The sequence below is a fragment of the Chelonia mydas genome, chromosome 4 (assembly GCF_015237465.2).
Source record: "Chelonia mydas isolate rCheMyd1 chromosome 4, rCheMyd1.pri.v2, whole genome shotgun sequence".
NCBI classification, from domain to species: Eukaryota; Metazoa; Chordata; order Testudines; family Cheloniidae; genus Chelonia; species Chelonia mydas.
This window is the reverse complement of record NC_057852.1, coordinates 117,005,166-117,024,068: the sequence shown is the minus strand read 5'-3', so window position 1 is coordinate 117,024,068 and position 18,903 is coordinate 117,005,166. Positions and strand designations below refer to the sequence as shown.

General features: G+C 41.3%; 1 protein-coding gene across 6 annotated transcripts in view; it reads left to right on the top strand.

Moving 5' to 3' along the window:
* PPP2R2C (protein phosphatase 2 regulatory subunit Bgamma) overlaps nt 1-18,903 on the top strand; it is a 292,251-nt gene that overhangs the window by 121,812 nt on the left and 151,536 nt on the right. For 3 of the 6 annotated variants that reach the window (XM_043544684.1, XM_037898110.2, XM_037898111.2), the window contains one exon: nt 15,757-15,908. The exons of the other annotated variants lie outside the window; for them this stretch is intronic. In XM_043544684.1, coding sequence (XP_043400619.1) covers nt 15,860-15,908 — 49 coding nt within the window. In that variant the 5' untranslated portion in view covers nt 15,757-15,859. The remainder of the gene's footprint in view (nt 1-15,756; nt 15,909-18,903) is intronic. 6 annotated transcript variants of the gene reach the window in all.

Sequence of the window (18,903 nt, the reverse complement as noted above, 5' to 3'; positions counted from 1 at the left end):
GTACTGGCCGGTTCCTTTTTACTATACTAATTGCACAGTAGCTTTTTTGAGTTGTGCACACTCAGGCTCGTGTGTCAGTGGTCGTAGGTGAATAGTACAAAAAGGACATACTGAGGATCAATTCCCTAGCTCAGTGGTTCTCAGTCCGTGGTCGGACTATGTCTAAGATTTCCAAAGGGGTCCATGCCTCTGTTTGAAATTTTTTAGGGATCTGCAAATGAGTAAAGGTTGAAAACACTGCCTGAGCTGGTCATATGGACTAAAGAAGGTTGGTTGGGGGTTGGTCCTGCTTTGAGCAGGGGGTTGGACTAGATGACCTCCTGAGGTCCCTTCTAACCCTGATATTCTATGATTATAAGGTCTTTTTAAAAATTGTTTAATCAATATCTTCCAAGCTGGAGGCTCTGTTTGAGGGGAGAGACTCTTGACAGAGAGAAACATCAGTCCAAGCAGAAAAAGTAGGTGAATTTGTGATATTGGTTATGAGTGAAAATAGAAGCCTCCTTTATGAAGAACAGGATATACCATCAAAGAAGACAATTGCAGTGATGATATAATGAGTGAAATCTTAGCCCTGCTGAAGTCAACTGCAGAACTCCCATTGACTTTAATGGTGCCAGGATTTCATTCAATTTGTTGCCTGGCTGAACAAGTAATTAGTTATGCTCAGTTATATATTATTAGTAGCAGTATTACAGTGGCACCAAGGGTCCACAAACAGGGCCCAGTGTGAGCACATAACAGAGATGGTCCCTGCCCCAAAAAGCTTACAATCTAAGTATAAGACAAGGGACAACATTTGGGTACAATAGACAGGCGGAGCACAAGGTAATGGTGACAACACTGATCAGCTTGATACACAGTGGTTCCAACACACCAGCTGCCTAACCACATACGAAGTCCCCTTTTCATTATAACCCAGTATAGTTACAGTGCCCGGATGAGTGTAGCTTGTGGTGGATTTTGATGGGCACATTAGACCAAGTGGACTCTAAAGAGAGTTGTTTTGTCGAAATATTCTGCTAGTATGGGCCAGCATTTTATTGTATTGTATTGTAAGGCTTTTTATACTTATGTACTGTTCTTACTAACTGCTGGCCAGAGAGCCCAGACTTAAACCGATAGCTGAGTCTTCTATCCAGTGGCTAAATTTGTTGTGTGTATTCTGGATGTTACTGCATCCAAGACTTGAACCAGGATCCAATACACCAAGTTGCACCATGAGGGTCCAAAACCTATCGTATCTGAAGTACTTTTTAAGTTGACTATCACCATTGTATCTGAGCACTGCATCTAGCTAATCAAGTGAGAACTGTATTCAGTTTGTCTCAGCTACGAGTTCTTTCAAGGGTACATCTATAATGCAATAAAAAACCCTTGGGCCGAGTCTGCACCTGGGTCAACTGACTTGGGCTTGCAGGGTTCAGGCTACATGGCTAAAAATTGCAGTGTAGACTTTAGGGGTTGGACTCCAGCCTGGGTTCTGAGACCTACTGCCCTCATTGGGTTTCAGAGCCTAGGCTCAAATGTCTACTCTGCAATTTTTAGCCCCTCAGCCTGAGCCCCGCGAGCCAAAGCTGGCTGTGGCCGTGCTGCAGGTCTTTTACTGAAGTGTAGATGTAACCAAGATGTCTAGTAAGCAGAGGTCACTTGTTGTTATAATTGTTTTTACCACTGAGTCTTTCTCTTATTCAGTCTTGCCAAAGTCCTTACTTTTTTCTCAAGCTTGATTGACTTGTTTGAAGTGCTTTGTGTAAGGGATACAAACAAATCAAACTGCAGGTATTCAAAATATTTCCATCTTTGTTCCTGGGGAAATACTAAAAAATAAATAGATGGATGAAAATTGCCTGTAGAATGCAGTAAAATACTATTTTTTAATCATGATTTACTTTTTTACTTTTCAATCCATTTTACATTTAATTGATTAAATGTAAAAAAAAAAAAAAAAAGTCTTTCAAACAGTGCCATAAATCAATATGTGTCACAAATCATTGTACAGGAGGGCTCCCCCCTGTAGTTATAATAAATCAATAGCTTTTTCTTTTGAGGACAGATTAAAGCAGTTAGCCCTATATCAGCATAAAAGACTATCAGTGAGTGCACTTCTTTATGCCACCAATATTGCATCTTAAATTATTTTCTTATGGTTATTGGCTATCATCAGCTATATATTGCCATGTAAACATGACATGCTTCTTAAGGAAAAAATTGTTACACTTAGAGATTCAAATCTATAAACACAGGCCCTGATCTTGCAACCAGGACCATAGTTTCTACTGATTTAAAAGGGAGTTGGGTGTGTTTGTTTAGGGGCTTTTTTCAGAGACTATGCAAAGGAGGTTTTGTTTGTCAAAAAATAACAGTAGATAAAATCAGCTGTGGCATAGTAGATGTAGGCCAGGGGTGTTATCTAATGGTTAGCACACAGGACTGGGAGTCAGGAGATGTGTTAGGGTTATATTTGTGGCTCTACAACTGACTCACTGTCTGACCTTAAGCAAGTTACTTGCTGTGCCTCTGTTTCCACATTTTTGAAATGGGAATGCTAATATTTACCCACCTTGTGAAGAGGCCTAATTAACATATGTTTGTAAAGCTCTTTGAGATCATCTCATGAAAGGTGCTTTATAAATACATTTATTTATTATTACCTGCGAGACTCAGGTTTTCAAAGACTTCTCTGGGTTCTTGGGCCCCACACAGACAGGAGCTGGGTCCATTACCAGATTAAAACTCCCAGGCTGTACTTACACTATGAAAAGACCTATGACTGACCATTTTATTCTGGTGAAATTGGATTTCTTCAGCTCCATCTCAACCAGTGTTGGTTGGGCTGCTGGTGAAGATGGGGTCAGACAGTGCTTAGCACGCATTGCTGGGGGAATGTTAGAAAACTTGTTCCCTTAGTGGTTCAACCCATTGTGTGAGTGATCACTGCCAGATTTTAACTATCTCCTTTATTTCTAGAGTTCAGATTTGGAAACTACATATTGGGTTAGGTCCCAGCCCATGCTAAGCCCTCTTTGCACCATTTCCACAAAAATTCCCCCCCTTAGCCTGCAGTAAACTCGTGTACTGGGGGCAGGAGGCTCATGTGCTCATGTAGAAGAGTGCAGAATGATTGGGAATCTTAATACGTTCTCCCATGTGAACAAAAGCATTTTCTTATAACCTAGGAAAGTGGCAGCACCACTGGACAAAGCAACTAACATTAAATGTACTTTTCTGGAAATATTTGTAATTTGTTCCTGAAAAGTATCCTGCAGTGATTGATGATGACATGGTTGAGGGTAGTTTGAACACGAAATTTCATGTTCAGATTGTTTGGGTAAATTGAAATTGGTGGGAGTGTGGTAGGCCTAGGTGTAGGATTTTCTTCACTGGCATTTTATTTTAAACTACTTGACATTTGGCTCAGTCTGATGCATCCCAAAAGCAAAAATTTTGCTCTCCAGCGGTGTTTATATGAGCCTAAGTGAACAGTATCCAGAGAGCGGATGAGCTTTGCTACGGACAGGGAAATTGCTCCAACTCACCCTTCAGTTTGGTGGGGGAATTTTCCCAAGGGTTTCAGAGAGCGAATAAATTGTGTCTCTACTTAGTTGCGTACTGTCATCCATCACCGTAGTAGCTAAGCACTTTTTCATGTAAAATCAGTAGCAAAGCCCCCAAGTCGACTTTGTGGAAGTTCTGGTTCTCCAGAGTAGTGTGGCCTACTGGATAAAGCACTGGACTGGGAGTCAGGAGACGTGCATTCTGTTCCTGGCTCTGCCACTGGCCTACTGGGTGACTTTGGGCAAATCACTTCACCTCTGTGCCTGTGAAATGAGAATACTGGAAATTGATTTGAGATGTACTGGCAAAAAGAAGTAAGCATTATTATTCTTTTCAGAGTCAAAACTTTGCTTCAGGTAGAGGTTTTTTATTTTGTTAATTTAATTTTATTATTTCCTCTGTTTGTTGGTTGGTGGGGGCTTAAGGCTAGAAGTGTCGAAGTGCCGATGTGTCGAAAGAATAGTAAATATGGCAGGCGACCAGCTTGGCTTAACAGTGAAATCCTTGCTGATCTTAAATACAAAAAAGAAGCTTACAAGAAGTGGAAGATTGGACAAATGACCAGGGATGAGTATAAAAATATTGCTCGGGCATGCAGGAGTGATATCAGGAAGGCCAAATCACACCTGGAGTTGCAGCTAGCAAGAGATGTTAAAAGTAACAAGAAGGGTTTCTTTTCAGGTATGTTAGCAACAAGAAGAAAGTCAAGGGAAGTGTGGGCCCCTTACTGAATGAGGGAGGCAACCTAGTGACAGAGGATGTGGAAAAAGCTAATGTACTCAGTGCTTTTTTTGCCTCTGTCTTCACGAACAAGGTCAGCTCCCAGACTACTGCACTGGGCAGCACAGCATGGAGAAGAGGTGACCAGCCCTCTGTAGAGAAAGAAGTGGTTGGGGACTATTTAGAAAAGCTGGACAAGCACAAGTCCATGGGGCCGGATGTGTTGCATCCGAGAGTGCTAAAGGAGTTGGCAGATGTGATTGCAGAGCCATTGGCCATTATCTTTGAAAACTCAAGGCGATCGGGAGAAGTCCCGGACGACTGGAAAAAGGCTAATGTAGTGCCCATCTTTAAAAAAGGGACAAAGGAGGATCCGGGGAACTACAGGCCAGTCAGCCTCACCTCAGTCCCTGGAAAAATCATGGAGCAGGTCCTCAAGGAATCAATTCTGAAGCACTTAGAGGAGAGGAAAGTGATCAGGAACAGTCAGCATGGATTCACCAAGGGCAAGTCATGCCTGACTAATCTAATAGCCTTCTATGACGAGATAACTGGTTCTGTGGATGAAGGGAAAGCAGTGGACGTGTTGTTCCTTGATTTTAGCAAAGCTTTTGACATGGTCTCCCACAGTATTCTTGCCAGCAAGTTAAGAAGTATGGGCTGGATGAATGCACTATAAGGTGGATAGAAAGTTAGCTAGATTGTCGGGCTCAGGGGGTAGTGATCAATGGCTCCATGTCTAGTTGGCAGCCGGTATCAAGCAAAGTGCCCCAGGGATCAGTCCTGGGGCTGGTTTTGTTCAATATCTTTATTAATGATCTGGATGATGGGTTGGATTGCACCCTCAGCAAGTTGGCAGATGACATGGAACTGGGGGAAGAGGTAGATACGCTGGAGGGGAGGGATAGGGTCCAGAGTGACCTAGACAAATTGGAGGATTGGGCCAAAAGAAATCTGATGAGGTTCAACAAGGACAAGTGCAGAGTCCTGCACTTAGGACGGAAGAATCCAATGCACCGCTACAGACTAGGGACTGAATGGCTTGGCAGCAGTTCTGCGGAAAAGGACCTAGGGGTTACAGTGGACGAGAAGCTGGATATGAGTCAACAGTGTGCCCTTGTTGCCAAGAAGGCCAATGGCATTTTGGGATGTATAAGTAGGGGCATTGCCAGCAGATCGAGGGACGTGATCGTTCCCCTCTATTCGACATTGGTGAGGCCTCATCTGGAGTACTGTGTCTAGTTTTGGGCCCCACACTACAAGAAGGATGTGGAAAAATTGGAAAGAGTCCAGTGGAGGGCAACAAAAATGATTAGGGGACTGGAACACTTGACTTCTGAGGAGAGGCTGAGGGAACTGGGGATGTTTAGTCTACAGAAGAGAAGAATGAGGGGGGGATTTGATAGCTGCTTTCAATTACCTGAAAGGGGGTTCCAAAGAGGATGGCTCTAGACTGTTCTCAGTGGTAGCAGATGACAGAACAAGGAGTAATGGTCTCAAGTTGCAGTGGGGGAGATTTAGGTTGGATATTAGGAAAAACTTTTTCACTAGGAGGGTGGTGAAACACTGGAAATGCGTTACCTAGGGAGGTGGTGGAATCTCCTTCCTTAGAAGTTTTTAAGGTCAGGCTTGACAAAGCCCTGTCTGGGATGATTTAATTGGGGATCGGTCCTGCTTTGAGTAGGGGGTTGGACTAGATGACCTCCTGAGGTCCCTTCCAACCCTGATATTCTATGATTCTATGAAGTGGACATCAGTGATTGTGACTGTAATTCTTATAGTGATAAGGCAGGCTTTTTTCAAAAAGGAAGGTTTGGCTTGTAGCATTTTCTGAAGACAGTCCATCAGCACATTGCTGATTTGGGGTCAGATCCAGTATTGTCCGAGGTGCCCTCTTCCATTAATTTAAGGGCTCTCAATCTGGGAGTCATGTTCAACCTGTCCTTCCCTTATTGCTAAAGGAGAGGGCAGTCCTTGCTAGATCCTGGTGTCATGAATGGGGCTCCTGGAAGGGTCCCAATAAGGAAAAAGTTAAGAATGACTAAGAAAATGTATTAAACAGGATCTCCTCTTCCCCCCTACCTGCCCCCCCTCCCCACCCCGGTATAGTGGATAACCAGATGATAGTAGGATAGTTTTGTATTGTGGTAGCACATGTAGATGCTAAAGATCTTGTGACACTTTTGGCAAACAGAAATGGTGTCCTGGCCAACATTCTCTCACTTATTATTATTTTTTATTATTAGCATCTATGTCAAAAGCTGGGTATATGCTACAATTATATAAGTGCATATTGTTTTTTCTCATTATCTACACAGTTACTCTGCTCTTAGCATTCAGTTCCTTACTTTGAGATTATACCAAATTCTGTTTCATATTGGAAGGTTGGGTTCTTTCAGTCTGTGTATACAGTTCATAAAATATCTCTACCCAGTATAAGTGGGTTGTTGAACTTGTATCAGAGCTCACAAGTTCTTTTGCAAACTGTGTACGTACACCTTTTAGTAATTCCCTTGAGAAACTAAAGGTTGCCTTCTGTTGCCACTACACTGATTATAATTGCTTTCCGATTGTGTTCTATTGAAGACAATGGCAAAACTTCTAACTTTAGTGGGAGTAGGATCAGACCCTAAACTTGCTATATCCTGTGGTATAAACGTGTTATCACTAAGGGCCTGATCCTGCACTCCTAACAGGGTCAAAACTTCCATCAGATTCCAGCAGAGCAGGATTAAGCCACAGCCTAGCTTTATTCTGATTTGAACATCTGCATAAAAATCTGATTTGAAGACTAATTTGGCCCACCAGATTCCTTCATTTCATATTAGATTACCTCATATGACATGAGGTTAAAAATAGAGGAAAACATCACCGTCTGCATTTTTGGATACCCACTGTGCAAACTGGTAGTAGCATGTCGTCCACAAATAAGTGTGAGCTAGTGTCACTTTTGAGTCCCACTGTAACAGAGAGGAGATAATTAGTAAAAGGGAAATTGAAAGGCTGAAAATAGCACTATTTCATACTAGCTAATTTAAAAAATATGCAGTTGCTAGAATGGAATTTGAAGGGAAAAAATCTCTCAGGGTATCCTATTGTCATTGTGTACGTTCAGTCAGATATACCATAAAAAGATGTGTGGGATTTAAATGTTTTATATTTGTTTTTTAAAAATTAAAAGGGTACAACAAATAATAAAATATAACTGTACGGCCTGTATCTTTCAGCCTTTATTGAAGTGAGTAGTACTACTGAAGTCAAGGGTTATTCACATGAGTAAGGGTTGTTTTTAATCCCATATTTTTGGTTTAACAATACAGTTAGAGAAATAAATAATAGCAGAAGGAGAGAAATTGGGAGATACAGATTAGACCACGGAGAAAAGATGGAGTGGTGCATATGTACAAATAGGTTGCAAATAAGGGTAGATTAACACACGAGCCTGGACTTTTTTCCCCTCTTTATCCACACACAAAACAGCCAGCAATTTCATGATGAAACTCTAATGAGAATTAGAAAAGGACTTCTGCATTTGTTAGCACAAAGGAAAATAGACCTCCTTCAGAGTTTCTGTATTTCAAAGCACTTGCGTGTATTAAAATGCCATGCAGGCTACAAGGAATCCTTCTCAAAAGATGAAACATTGTCATTTGAAAAGAAAATAGGTACCTGTGACTTTTCACCACCTGGGTATTAATGCAGCCAATTATTGTGTCCTGCCTTTCAAATATTATTACATTAGGGCAAGAAAGGAGCCAATATTGTATTTTACATGACCTTTCTGGTGCTATATATACACACATAGATTTGTGTTATTTGTCTCTTTGATTCGCCAAATGTTTCTTATTTGTGGCTCAAGGCATTTATTTATTGCAAGGCTTCAAGCTGTGGTAAGCAAGGTCATAGATTAAGAATTGATTTCCACAGTTGTTCTAGCATACAAACTAAATTTCACTTGGTTGGTTTTAAAAGCTGCAGCTGGACATAAATTCAGCTTTCCATCATTATCAGAGTCCTAATGTTAAAGAAAATGAGAAAATATTCTGTGTACATTATATGTTTAATTTAGCCTGTCAGCTAAGACTGCCCATGAAAAGCAAAGTGCTCATGCTCTGCAGGCTTCTAAATGTAACCATATTGTTACTGATCTGAGGTTTATTTTATTTCATCTGTATTCTTATTCCATTCTGAATGTATCTTTATTTGGCCATTAAATATTATTCAGATATTGGTAAATTATGTTTTGAGCAATTTTTGTATGCTTTCTTTATTGTTTTTATTATATGCTTCCAGATTGTTAATTTCTGTCTTTAAATGTGGCTAATAGGAATGTAGATTTCAAAACAGAATACAAGCCCCTTCACCTAGAAATAGATATCCTGTTGCTATGTTACCTTACTGTAACTTAGAGCACAATAATATAATCAGACTTAAAATATGATTAGACTGTACATTGAATCTCTCTGCTAATGAAATGAATAGCCACCAGGGCAAAGGGTTTCCTCAAGATAAGGCTTTGTTATTGATGATCGCAATAGTAGAATTTTATACTAGATATTATTCTGTGCGTTAATTAATCTGTATAATTTTTAAGTATGGATGTATAACTTTTCTTCCTAGGGATGTTGCATGTGATATGAACTAACTGGGTAGTGTGTTGTAGAAAGGACATCCGAACTAACCATCCACCCATCCTTTTGTCCATGAACTTCTGTTGATGATGCTTTTGAATAAAGATTTTTGATATGGCACTATGCATTCCATTTTTGATACCATAAATTAACAGAACAAGTCTTAATATGTAATGCGCAATGTATAGTCCTAATTAATATTTAACATCTTCACGGTGCTTTACAAATATTAACTATCCCTATAACACCCCTGTGAATGCTAGCACTTATCCATCTGCATTTCCACTTATAGAGAAACTGAGGCACAGAGAGTAAATGATCAGTCCAAGGTAACAGAGAGTGAATCATGCCAGTTTAGAATTCCTGACTCACAGCCTAGGGTTCATGCCACACCTTTATAAAGTATTCTGTTGCGGAGAGGCAACTTGACCTAATAGTAGTGTATATAATCATGGGAAATGACCAGGAGAATTGCATCCATACAATCACTCACTGCTGCTCCTCTTGTCTCCATTCTGTGGTTTTGTTGATGCTGTACAGGCTTCAGGAATGGGGCAGTGGGACATTCTGGTGTCTTACTATATTCAAACGAGGCTATTCAGTCTCAGTCCCCCCCTGCCAAAAAAAAAAAGAATGGCTTAGAAAAAACAAACAGAACCACTCCGCGCCCCCCCCACTACAGAGTGAACACTCCCAGTTGCTCAGTAGCACTACATTCCAGAGAGAAAATAATGTAAGTGGTGTGCTGTACTCTCTTTTTTTGTTGTTATTACAGTGCAGTGAGATTGAATGGTGACCACAAGGGGAACTCAGACATTTAATGCACTAAATGGTTTTCTTTGTAGTGGCTGCAATACGTATTGAAAGAAAAACAGGCAGAAAGAGATTTTATGGCTGATGCTGGAGGAAAACAGTTTGGTATATATAGCGAGATTGTTCAGGGATAGGTCAACTGTATGAAAATAAAAACAGTTTTACGTTAAAATTCCTTATTTCAATAATCTTTAAAATAATCTTTTGGAGAAGGGAATCTGTACAGCTAGTTTGTAAACTAGTTTTCTCCCCTTTCTGGGCCAAATTTTGCCCTAACTCAAGCACATGCACTGATTTTAATGGGAACCATGAACAAGCTATTCAAAGTTTGCATCTGACCCTTTAGCTTCATTTTAGTATATGGCTACACTGCAGTTACACAGTGTGATTGCCCCTGGTGTAGATATAAATCTAGCTAGCTCAGATGCCAGACTAGTGAAGCTTCAGCAGTGCACAAGAGAGGTTCTGCATGGGCTTGTACAGCCCGCACTGAGGCACACGCTGCCACAGCTGTACCGTTACTGATGGATACCCAAGCTAGTTAGATTAGTTTGCAAGCTCTTTGGGGTTTTGGTGTGTGTTGTACCCAAGAGGATTGCCCTAACAGCAGGTATCATCCTCAGGTATCATCCTCAGTTCCCTCAGTCACCCTATTCACCTGTCACATAATTTCTCCCCAAGAGGAGACATTTTCCATTCATACAAATGCCCGTACCCCCAAAAACAAACATTTCACAAAAAAAGACAAATGGAAAGGGAGAAGGAAACTGATTTTTCCTTATTCCCCAGATACTTGTCCACACCCTGTACAGTGCATTCCAAAGAGACAAAAAGAAGATGGAGTGGGTAAAGAGTGTCAGGCTCTGTTCATGTAGGTGGAAAGAGCGGGCCCTGCAGTGTCCATAGAAAGGAGTTGGCAGTGTGTTTCAGTGAAAGATCTGCCCACACTGGGAATGGAAGGTTGAGCCTTGTTTTAGTAGAGTATTTGTATTTGAAAATAAAATCCATTAGTCAATATAATTATGTTTACATTGCTTTTTGTGATACTTCTTGCTGCAGAAGAGGTGTATGTATTGGTTGGTCACTGTGGGAAATATCCACATTTGGGCTTCTCTTCATATCACACTTATTGCATGGATGTCAACTTAGGGCTTGATGCAAAGCCCATTGAAATCAGTGGATGTCTTTCTGATTTCCAGGGGTAATGTTTGCAAAGTGCTTTGGCAATGGAAAGTGCTAATAAATGCTAAGTATTTTTTCCATGTCCTGATTTCTGCACGTTTCTAAATCATGTCGGAAAGCACTTCACTGTTTTTAAATGTTTGCTTGTTCGTTTGTATTTTAAAATGTAGGTGTAAGGCAGTATTAGTACTTTACCAAGCGTTAATGTTTGAGTTCTTCTGTGTCCAACCTTTCCAGCCAGAGAGCCGAACGTGTTATTTCAGAAAGGTCGAGGGCCTCTATCAGTACTTTAGAACATATTTTCTGGGGCGCAGGCAGCACAAAGGGAGCAGAGATGACCTGCACATGTCTGGCTGTCAGAGATGAAGCGTAACTCTTGGGGGGGGCACGTGACTGCCGCACACGTCTCCTCTGGGCTGAGAAGCAGAAGCAGCAGCAGAGCCAGAAGCACCAGGGCAGTGGCAAGCGAGTGCCTCGGAGAGCATTGTGTGGCAGCCGGATTCTGCAGGCAGGGGGCATCGCCGGCTGGTGCCAGGCTCCTTTGGGGGAGAGGCAAGAGCACGTCGGGGGTGCATCTTGGAGCTGTGCCACCTGCCTTGCCTGGGGAGCACCCAGCCGTACAAAGACGTCCCTGTTCAGGGAGCAGGGCAGGGAGGGCTGCTGGGCAGCCAGCCAGTGCCTTGGCTCCCACAGCCCGGAGAGCTAGGGGCCCAGGCGGCTCCCACCAGCTTCTGATCTGCCGGCTCCTGGTAGGAAGTGACGGTTTTCAAATGGTGGGGGTCCCTAGGTGGGTGTGCCCCACAGTTTGAAAACTTCTGTGCTAAATGGAAGGCAGAAATCCTGGGGTGGGGGGATGGGGACGTGACCCTGCATACCCCACCACCCCACACATCGCCGCTGCGTGGCTGGGGATTCCCCCAGTTCATGGGAGTCTCCAGTGAGTGTAAAACTAGCATCTACAGCTTCTACATCTCCCTCTCTGCAGACCCTGGCACCAGGAATATGTTCCAGGGGTTGGAAAAGGTGTTTTGGGAGCATGTTGTACTCTGCCTGTCCTTAGCTGCCACATATATCCTTGGGAACATAGCTAGTTGGCACAAGTTTAGAGCAACAACAAGACTGTTCTAATCTGGTCTGGATCAGAGAATCAGAGATTTATAACCAGTTGCTGGTTCTCAGCTTTGCCTTTTTTCCCCTGTCCTGGGCAGCTGGGGAGGCTGCCTGAGGTTTAGGAAGGGCCTAGTGAACTCCCATGCTCTCCCGGGGGCTCCCTCAGCCTGTCAGGCTCCTACCTTTGTCCCCGCTGCCTCCTCCCCATAGCAACAGTGCTGATTCAAACAATTCAGTTTGCTCTCACTTTCAGATCATAATCAAATACACATTTTCTTAATACAGTACTCTTGAAGGTAACAGTGTAGCACCTCAAAGGAAACAAGTGTGCCCAGGTCACAGGTTACACACCATTGCTCTACCTCCTGGAACTTGGCGTTGAAATGTGCCCATTATGTTGTGTTAAGGAGGGGCATGCAGTAGGTTGAAAAAGGAGCATTATACTGTTTAAAAATGAGACAACGCAACCAAAGGGAATAATTTGTACTGTAGATGTTTTGACCCTCACAAATTTGGAATGTGTGGAACCCATCAGTGCATCATTTCTGTTCTGTACTAACTCCATTCATGACTCATACTTTAGCCTTTTAGCCAAGAAGAAAAAACAAACAGGAGCAGCAAACTTCTTAAATTCCAAATTCATGCGTCTCAGACAGAAAGCAAAGCTAATCCCCAACACAGCCAAGTGTGAAGCAATTCTGCTCTAAAAATTCCACCTCTGTGCTTTTACCCCCGCTGCTGTGATTACATCTGAGCAGCTGTAAGTTTTCAGTACTGCGGCAGCAGTTTGGTTTCAGTTTTTAATTAAAAAAATTCTCATAACTAGGGAACTGAACAATAGAGTATTTTTTCCCCTAGATAAAAAATGGTTCAACTATGGGTGAAGTGCTGTTAATAGCAACCGTTGTGCAGCTGGAACATGGAGAGATTCAGCAGGCATGAACTAAAGAAAAGTATGTTAGAAAAGGAACAAATGTAAAATAATACATGATTAAAAAAGTAGTTTTACCGTTTTCCTTTTTTCTTCACCTCACTCATTTCCCAGAATAGGCCTAGTGATAATTTTTTAACTAGAGGAAGATGAGTTCTCTGGGAATTAATTTCTCTGTACACAGTTAGAAATTCACTGTTTGGGAAGTACCTGAACTGTAATATAATACCAATACCTAATTTTAATAACCAACAGTCATACATTTAATACTTTGGAATCCCTATAATTTACTCCTCTGCACATATGTTTTCATAAAGGGATATAAACTTGATTTATTTTAGTACCACACTGTAAAGTGAGCTACATTAAGGAGATTTTGACAAAGGCACACAGTTATACAGTATTTAGACACAGGTAAACAAATATATTAAGCCTGTATCATATATATTGAACATTTTCCATCAGACCTCTTTCCTTTGACTGATATCACAATAGAACAAAATGAATTAGATGTTAATAGCTCTAAGTAGTGCAGATTGAAGAGAATATTCTGTCTGGCAGCATACACCTTACATTCTTTGGTACATTTGGGGAATAGAAAAAACTACTGTAGATCAAAAGTGAGAATAGTTATATCTTTGCCATTTGGATAAAAAAGAGATCTCAGACCTCTGTGATCTAGTCTATGGGAGAGCAAGCCATGCTCAAGTCATTGTCTTTTTGACATTTTAGCACTAGACATGAAAGTATGTGTCTGAATTAGGTACATTTCAGTGGGTAAAGGTAACTTGTTTTGTTTCTAGACACTGTGCTATACCATCTGGCCACCAGCCACTTTATACAAATCTCACAACAATATCTATCACTTTATAGAAGGACTAATCTGTCCAGCCAATGTTTACAATCAGATGATCTGAATGGAACCAGGAAACATTTCCACAATGAGAACTCACAAGTACTTTTGGTTGAAAATTCAAATTATGAGAATTTGCACTGCAGACTTTCTAAAAACCTTTAGCTAAAAATTCATTTAGTTGTACAGAAACAATACTAAATCCTAGAAAAATCAAACAGATTTTTTCAAGCCATGGGATGCATAGTCGATGGCTCCGTAGTTTATAAACAGGGACCGTCATTTTTAACATTCTTGCAAAATACCCTAGATCTACATATGGCATCTAAACATTTCAGATGTGAACACTTACCCAGATGTTGATATTATGGCTACTGAAATCCAGTTGTTTGGTAAGTATGTTAAAATATTTTTTTTTATTAAATGGAACCTATTTATTCTTTACCAAACGAAGAGTTTTTGTAATGGATACTTCATCACTGAAAATCAGTGTTACTATATGGACCCTTTCTCAATCCTTAAACCCAAGCCAATGGTAGATATAATCGTTCTGATAAACTTGAGCCTTGATTTGAAATACCTTTTCTGGAACATTAAAATGAGGTTGAGAAGCCAGAACATTACAAGAAGCGTGCACCACAACTGTCGCTCCATGGACCATCTGCTGAGTGTTTTGCAGTGCCTTGCATGCAGTATAACATGGCTCACTGAAAGAGCTGGCTCAACCAGAGGGAAGTGGACAAAAACATGCAGAAGCTGAGTGGGAAGCTTGAAGCAATTGAAGATGTAGAGGTCATCTGGTGTAAAACACTTAGGTATGCACTTCTTTTACCAACAAAATGACATAGCACTTGAACTGTTTTCTAATATATGTATACACACTGATTTGTTGATGTGACCCTGCTAATTTGTTGTTAAGCTGAAGAAAGGAAACTGAAAACAACAAAACATATATGGGCCCAACTCACTTGTCACTGTGAAAATTTTCTGGCCCCTTCTCAGCCCTCTCTGTAAAAGGCTGTTGGATAGAGCATTTTGGCTGGAGTCCTAATGATGTAGGAAAGCAAAAGAGAAGGACCTTCATTATTTACTCACTCATGTGAAACTGACAAAGGCTGAAGATTACCAATGCACTGGTCTGTAACCTGTAGTACCTGACCTTTGTTCTGTAGGCCAGATCATTATGTATTTGATCCAAGCCATCGTTCTTGGATCTTGTGTTGTGTTCTTGTCCTGTCCCAGTTCACTCATCTAAGACATGGGTCTGCCAGTGTGTTCTTAATGCTGTATTTCATTTTCCATTTTCTTCTCTAAGTCTAACGGGTTTGCAGAATTCATACCCAGAGAAGAAGAGTGGTTTTGGTCTCACCTCTCATATTTATATAAACCATGAGCATCTGAGAATGGTTCTCCACCTCTTCCATCAAAAACTACTCTAGTAACTCCTCCCTGCTCTACTGCTGTTGGTTTCTTCCATTCAGAGACATGGACATGTCCTGAGTCATCAGTATAATTTCCCATCCATGTGCGATTTTTGTTTTAAAAAGAAAGATGTGGAAATTACATTGACTATGAGACACAAACATAGATTGGAAGCGGGTAATGGAAAGAGGTACTTAGGTCCAATCTGGGAAAAGGAGTGAGGCTTTCCTGCTGTCTGTTTCCCTGTATCTTTAGCTACATGAGGGGTTTTGTTTGTGCTTTTTCTGTGCACGCCCATCTTTACACCTATCTACAGATGGAATGTCCAGTGGATGAATTGGAATGTTTTCTCTGCTTAAACCTCACTCTCTTAGAGCTGTCCAGTGGTATTCTGTGGCCCAAGATGAGGATCTCTGCCATCAGAACTGGTTGATACAGAAGATCCTATAATTTTGGGGGGCAAGGAAAAAAAGCAAACTCTAAAATGTTTAGCAGAAATAATCCAATGGCTTTATTTTTACATTTTTGTTTGAAAGATACTACTTGCTGGCTGCAGAGTGTGTGGATTCATCTTCCTTCTGGAGCCTGAAACAGGTCACCACTAGAAAACCTTACATTCAACCTGGCCCTGCAGAGAACATGGAAGGGGAGAGCATCTACGAGGTTGATTCTGAAGATGGGGTTGGAGGTAAGGGTGCCATCACTTGTTTTGTTTCCCCCCGCTGGCTGATTGATTACAGGGAGTCCTTCCAGTGACCTGACTGCAGACACCACAGAAGATGAACAAGTGTTAAGGTTGTCTTCAGTTTATCAAGTGTATTGTCACCTTATAATACATGCAATGAATAAAGGTATTTTTTGAAAGCAGTTGCTTCCTAGAAGAAGTGACCTATCCAGAGTCTGCATGTGTTTTATTGTAATTGTGGGTTGTCAGCTGGAGCCTGAAGTTTCTTCATAGGTGACATAAATTCCAAGTATTTATAAATAAAGGTAGATGAGACTTTCACTTTTCTCCTACTTAGTCACTTCTCAGGAGCTCCACTCTTTTCTGCTTGCCATCTTCTGTCAACAGTTTTCTTTGCTAAGTGTAGAAAACGGCAGGAAACAGCTGCTTCTGTTACTTGTGGAACATGAGTACTTAGGGAGCATTGTTTCCCAGCTCACGCTGGTTATGTGAGAATTCTGGAACAATTCACCTAACTTCTCTGTGCTGTGATTTGCTCATCTGGAAAATGGGATTAACACCCCTCTCATACTTCATTGGGTATAACAAGGCCTAATTATTTGTGAAGTGCTCTGGAAACCTTTGACAGATATTACAGAATGGCAAAAACACTGCATGCTGCTGCTTCACTCCCAACTCTTAATATAACCCAACCTCTGCTCACAGTAACTTCTGCAAACATCATTATCCAACATAGAACTGTATATTGAACTGCCTGTTCCACTGTGCTACATGAACGTCATGAACTGCTAAAGCTCAGAACCTTCAGGAACATGCATAACCAAGTATTGTGGGAAAGAGCTCCGCTCCAAGTCTGCGTGTCAGCAACATAATCATACTGTAGTTACGAAACTACATTGGAAACCTGTCAGGGTATTCTGCATCTTTGTTTACTTGATCCCTTTCAGTGATCCATATATTAGTTTCCAGTGTATGGTGACCACCTGCACCAGCAGTTCCGCACATGCTAGGCGATAGAATGGCTTCGCTTACTTAAATGATACTGATTCGTTAGTTTCCTTCTGATTGCAACAAGGAGCTTGCAGGAATATGCTTTTTCAGTTATGCTTATTATGAACACTCAGAATATACTGACTAATTCTTAATTAGTAAAACCAAGTAAGATAACTACTAATGGTCACGTCAAATTACTAATTTTTGTTGAAAATTGCTTGGTAATTTTCAGTTACTAACAGATAGTAAAGTAAACATTTACTTGTGTAAGAGACTTATCCAATTATATAACAAAAATTGTACAGACATTTATCCTTGCAAAAGATAGGCCAGTTAGGTGAGTGAAGAGTATTTAAATACCCCTGGAGAAAGGGTGGTTACTGTCTCCTTGCAATTGTTCTCCATTCCCCAGAATACTGTGGAGCCCTCGCTACAGGTTCAGTGCTGGTACTGGGCTCTGTGCATTTTTGTTGGAGGGACGGGGTAGAGCCAGAAGCACTCTGTAGTGCACGGTCTTCTGTTGGCATTGAGGATATCCAAGCAGTTTTCATGTGAGTTCATTCAAGAGTGTAGTGATTGGCGTGGTTTCACCCACATAGCTGTTGGTGGGACATTTGATGCACTGGTTTGGGTACAGTTACGTGAAATGAGATAATCACTATGCTTTCAACTGAATTCACACAGGAAAAATAAAACAAAAACACCCTATCACCCATGCGTGAACGCTTTCACAAAGCGATCATTCCATATGGGATCTCTGTCCTTGTCCTCAAAGGAAACCTGAAAAGCACCTTCAAAAGACAAGCCTGTGAACTTAAATTCATAACTCTGCTAGACCCCAAAAATCATAAAACCAGACACACTGGTTTTATGGCTCACTACAGCAATTTGTAACCTACTAACCCTCGTTTGTCCTATGACTGCAGAGGTGTTAATTCCCCACTTCACTTTAACTGGTCTCCTGCAACGTGTTTACACCTTGTGCTTAACAATCTGTCCCACCTTGTATTCAGCTGTGACACTCTGATTACTTTTTCCAGACCTGAAGTAGAGCTCTGTGTAGCTCGAAAGCTTGTCTCTTCTACTAACAGAAGTTGGTCCAATAAGACCAACATGGCTACAACAACTCTGCAACTCACATGTTTAATGGAGGTTTCAGAGTAGCAGCCGTGTTAGTCTGTATTCGGAAAAAGAAAAGGAGTTCTTGTGGCACCTTAGAGACTAAAATTTATTTGAGCATAAGCTTTCGTGAGCTACAGCTCACTTCATCGGATGAGCTCACGAAAGCTTATGCTCAAACAAATTTGTTAGTCTCTAAGGTGCTACAAGAACTCCTTTTGTTTAATGGAGTTACTCTGGTGAGAACAGAATCTGGACCAACACATCCAGGGCTTTTTATTTTGTTACTGATTTCAGCAAAATGACAGCATTTTTACCATAAAGGTCTGTAATGATTCCTTGAGCTAAAAAGAGACTCACTTCAACAGGATTCAGGGCTTGCCTACACTTGAAATGCTGTGCTGCTGTGGTGCTTCGGAGAGATGCTCTCTATGTTGACGGGAGGGGTTCTCCCTTTGGTGCAGGTAATCCACTTCCCCAAGAGGCAGTAGTTAGGTCAATGGAAGAATTCTTCCGTCGACCTAGTGCTGTTTACACCAGGGGTTATGTCGACTTAAATATGTTGCGTATGGCTGTGGATTTTTCACACTCTTTAGTGTAGACCAGGCCTCAGTTTCAAAATAATTTGTCACAGTCTGTTGCTTATGCTTTTCTTCTAGTACAAGATTGGAATGTGTGTGGGAAACAAAACAATTTCCATTCTGAAAACATCTCCTCCTATGGGCAAATGCTCCTTGGGGAAGGACCTGCCTTTTTGTTCTGTGTTTGTGCAGCACCTAGCACCGTGGGGGTCCGGGTCCATGACTGGGGTTCCTAGGCACTACAGTAATATAAAAAATAATAAAAGCCGACCTGCTGTGGCTCCAAGGCCTACCAAGTACTGTTT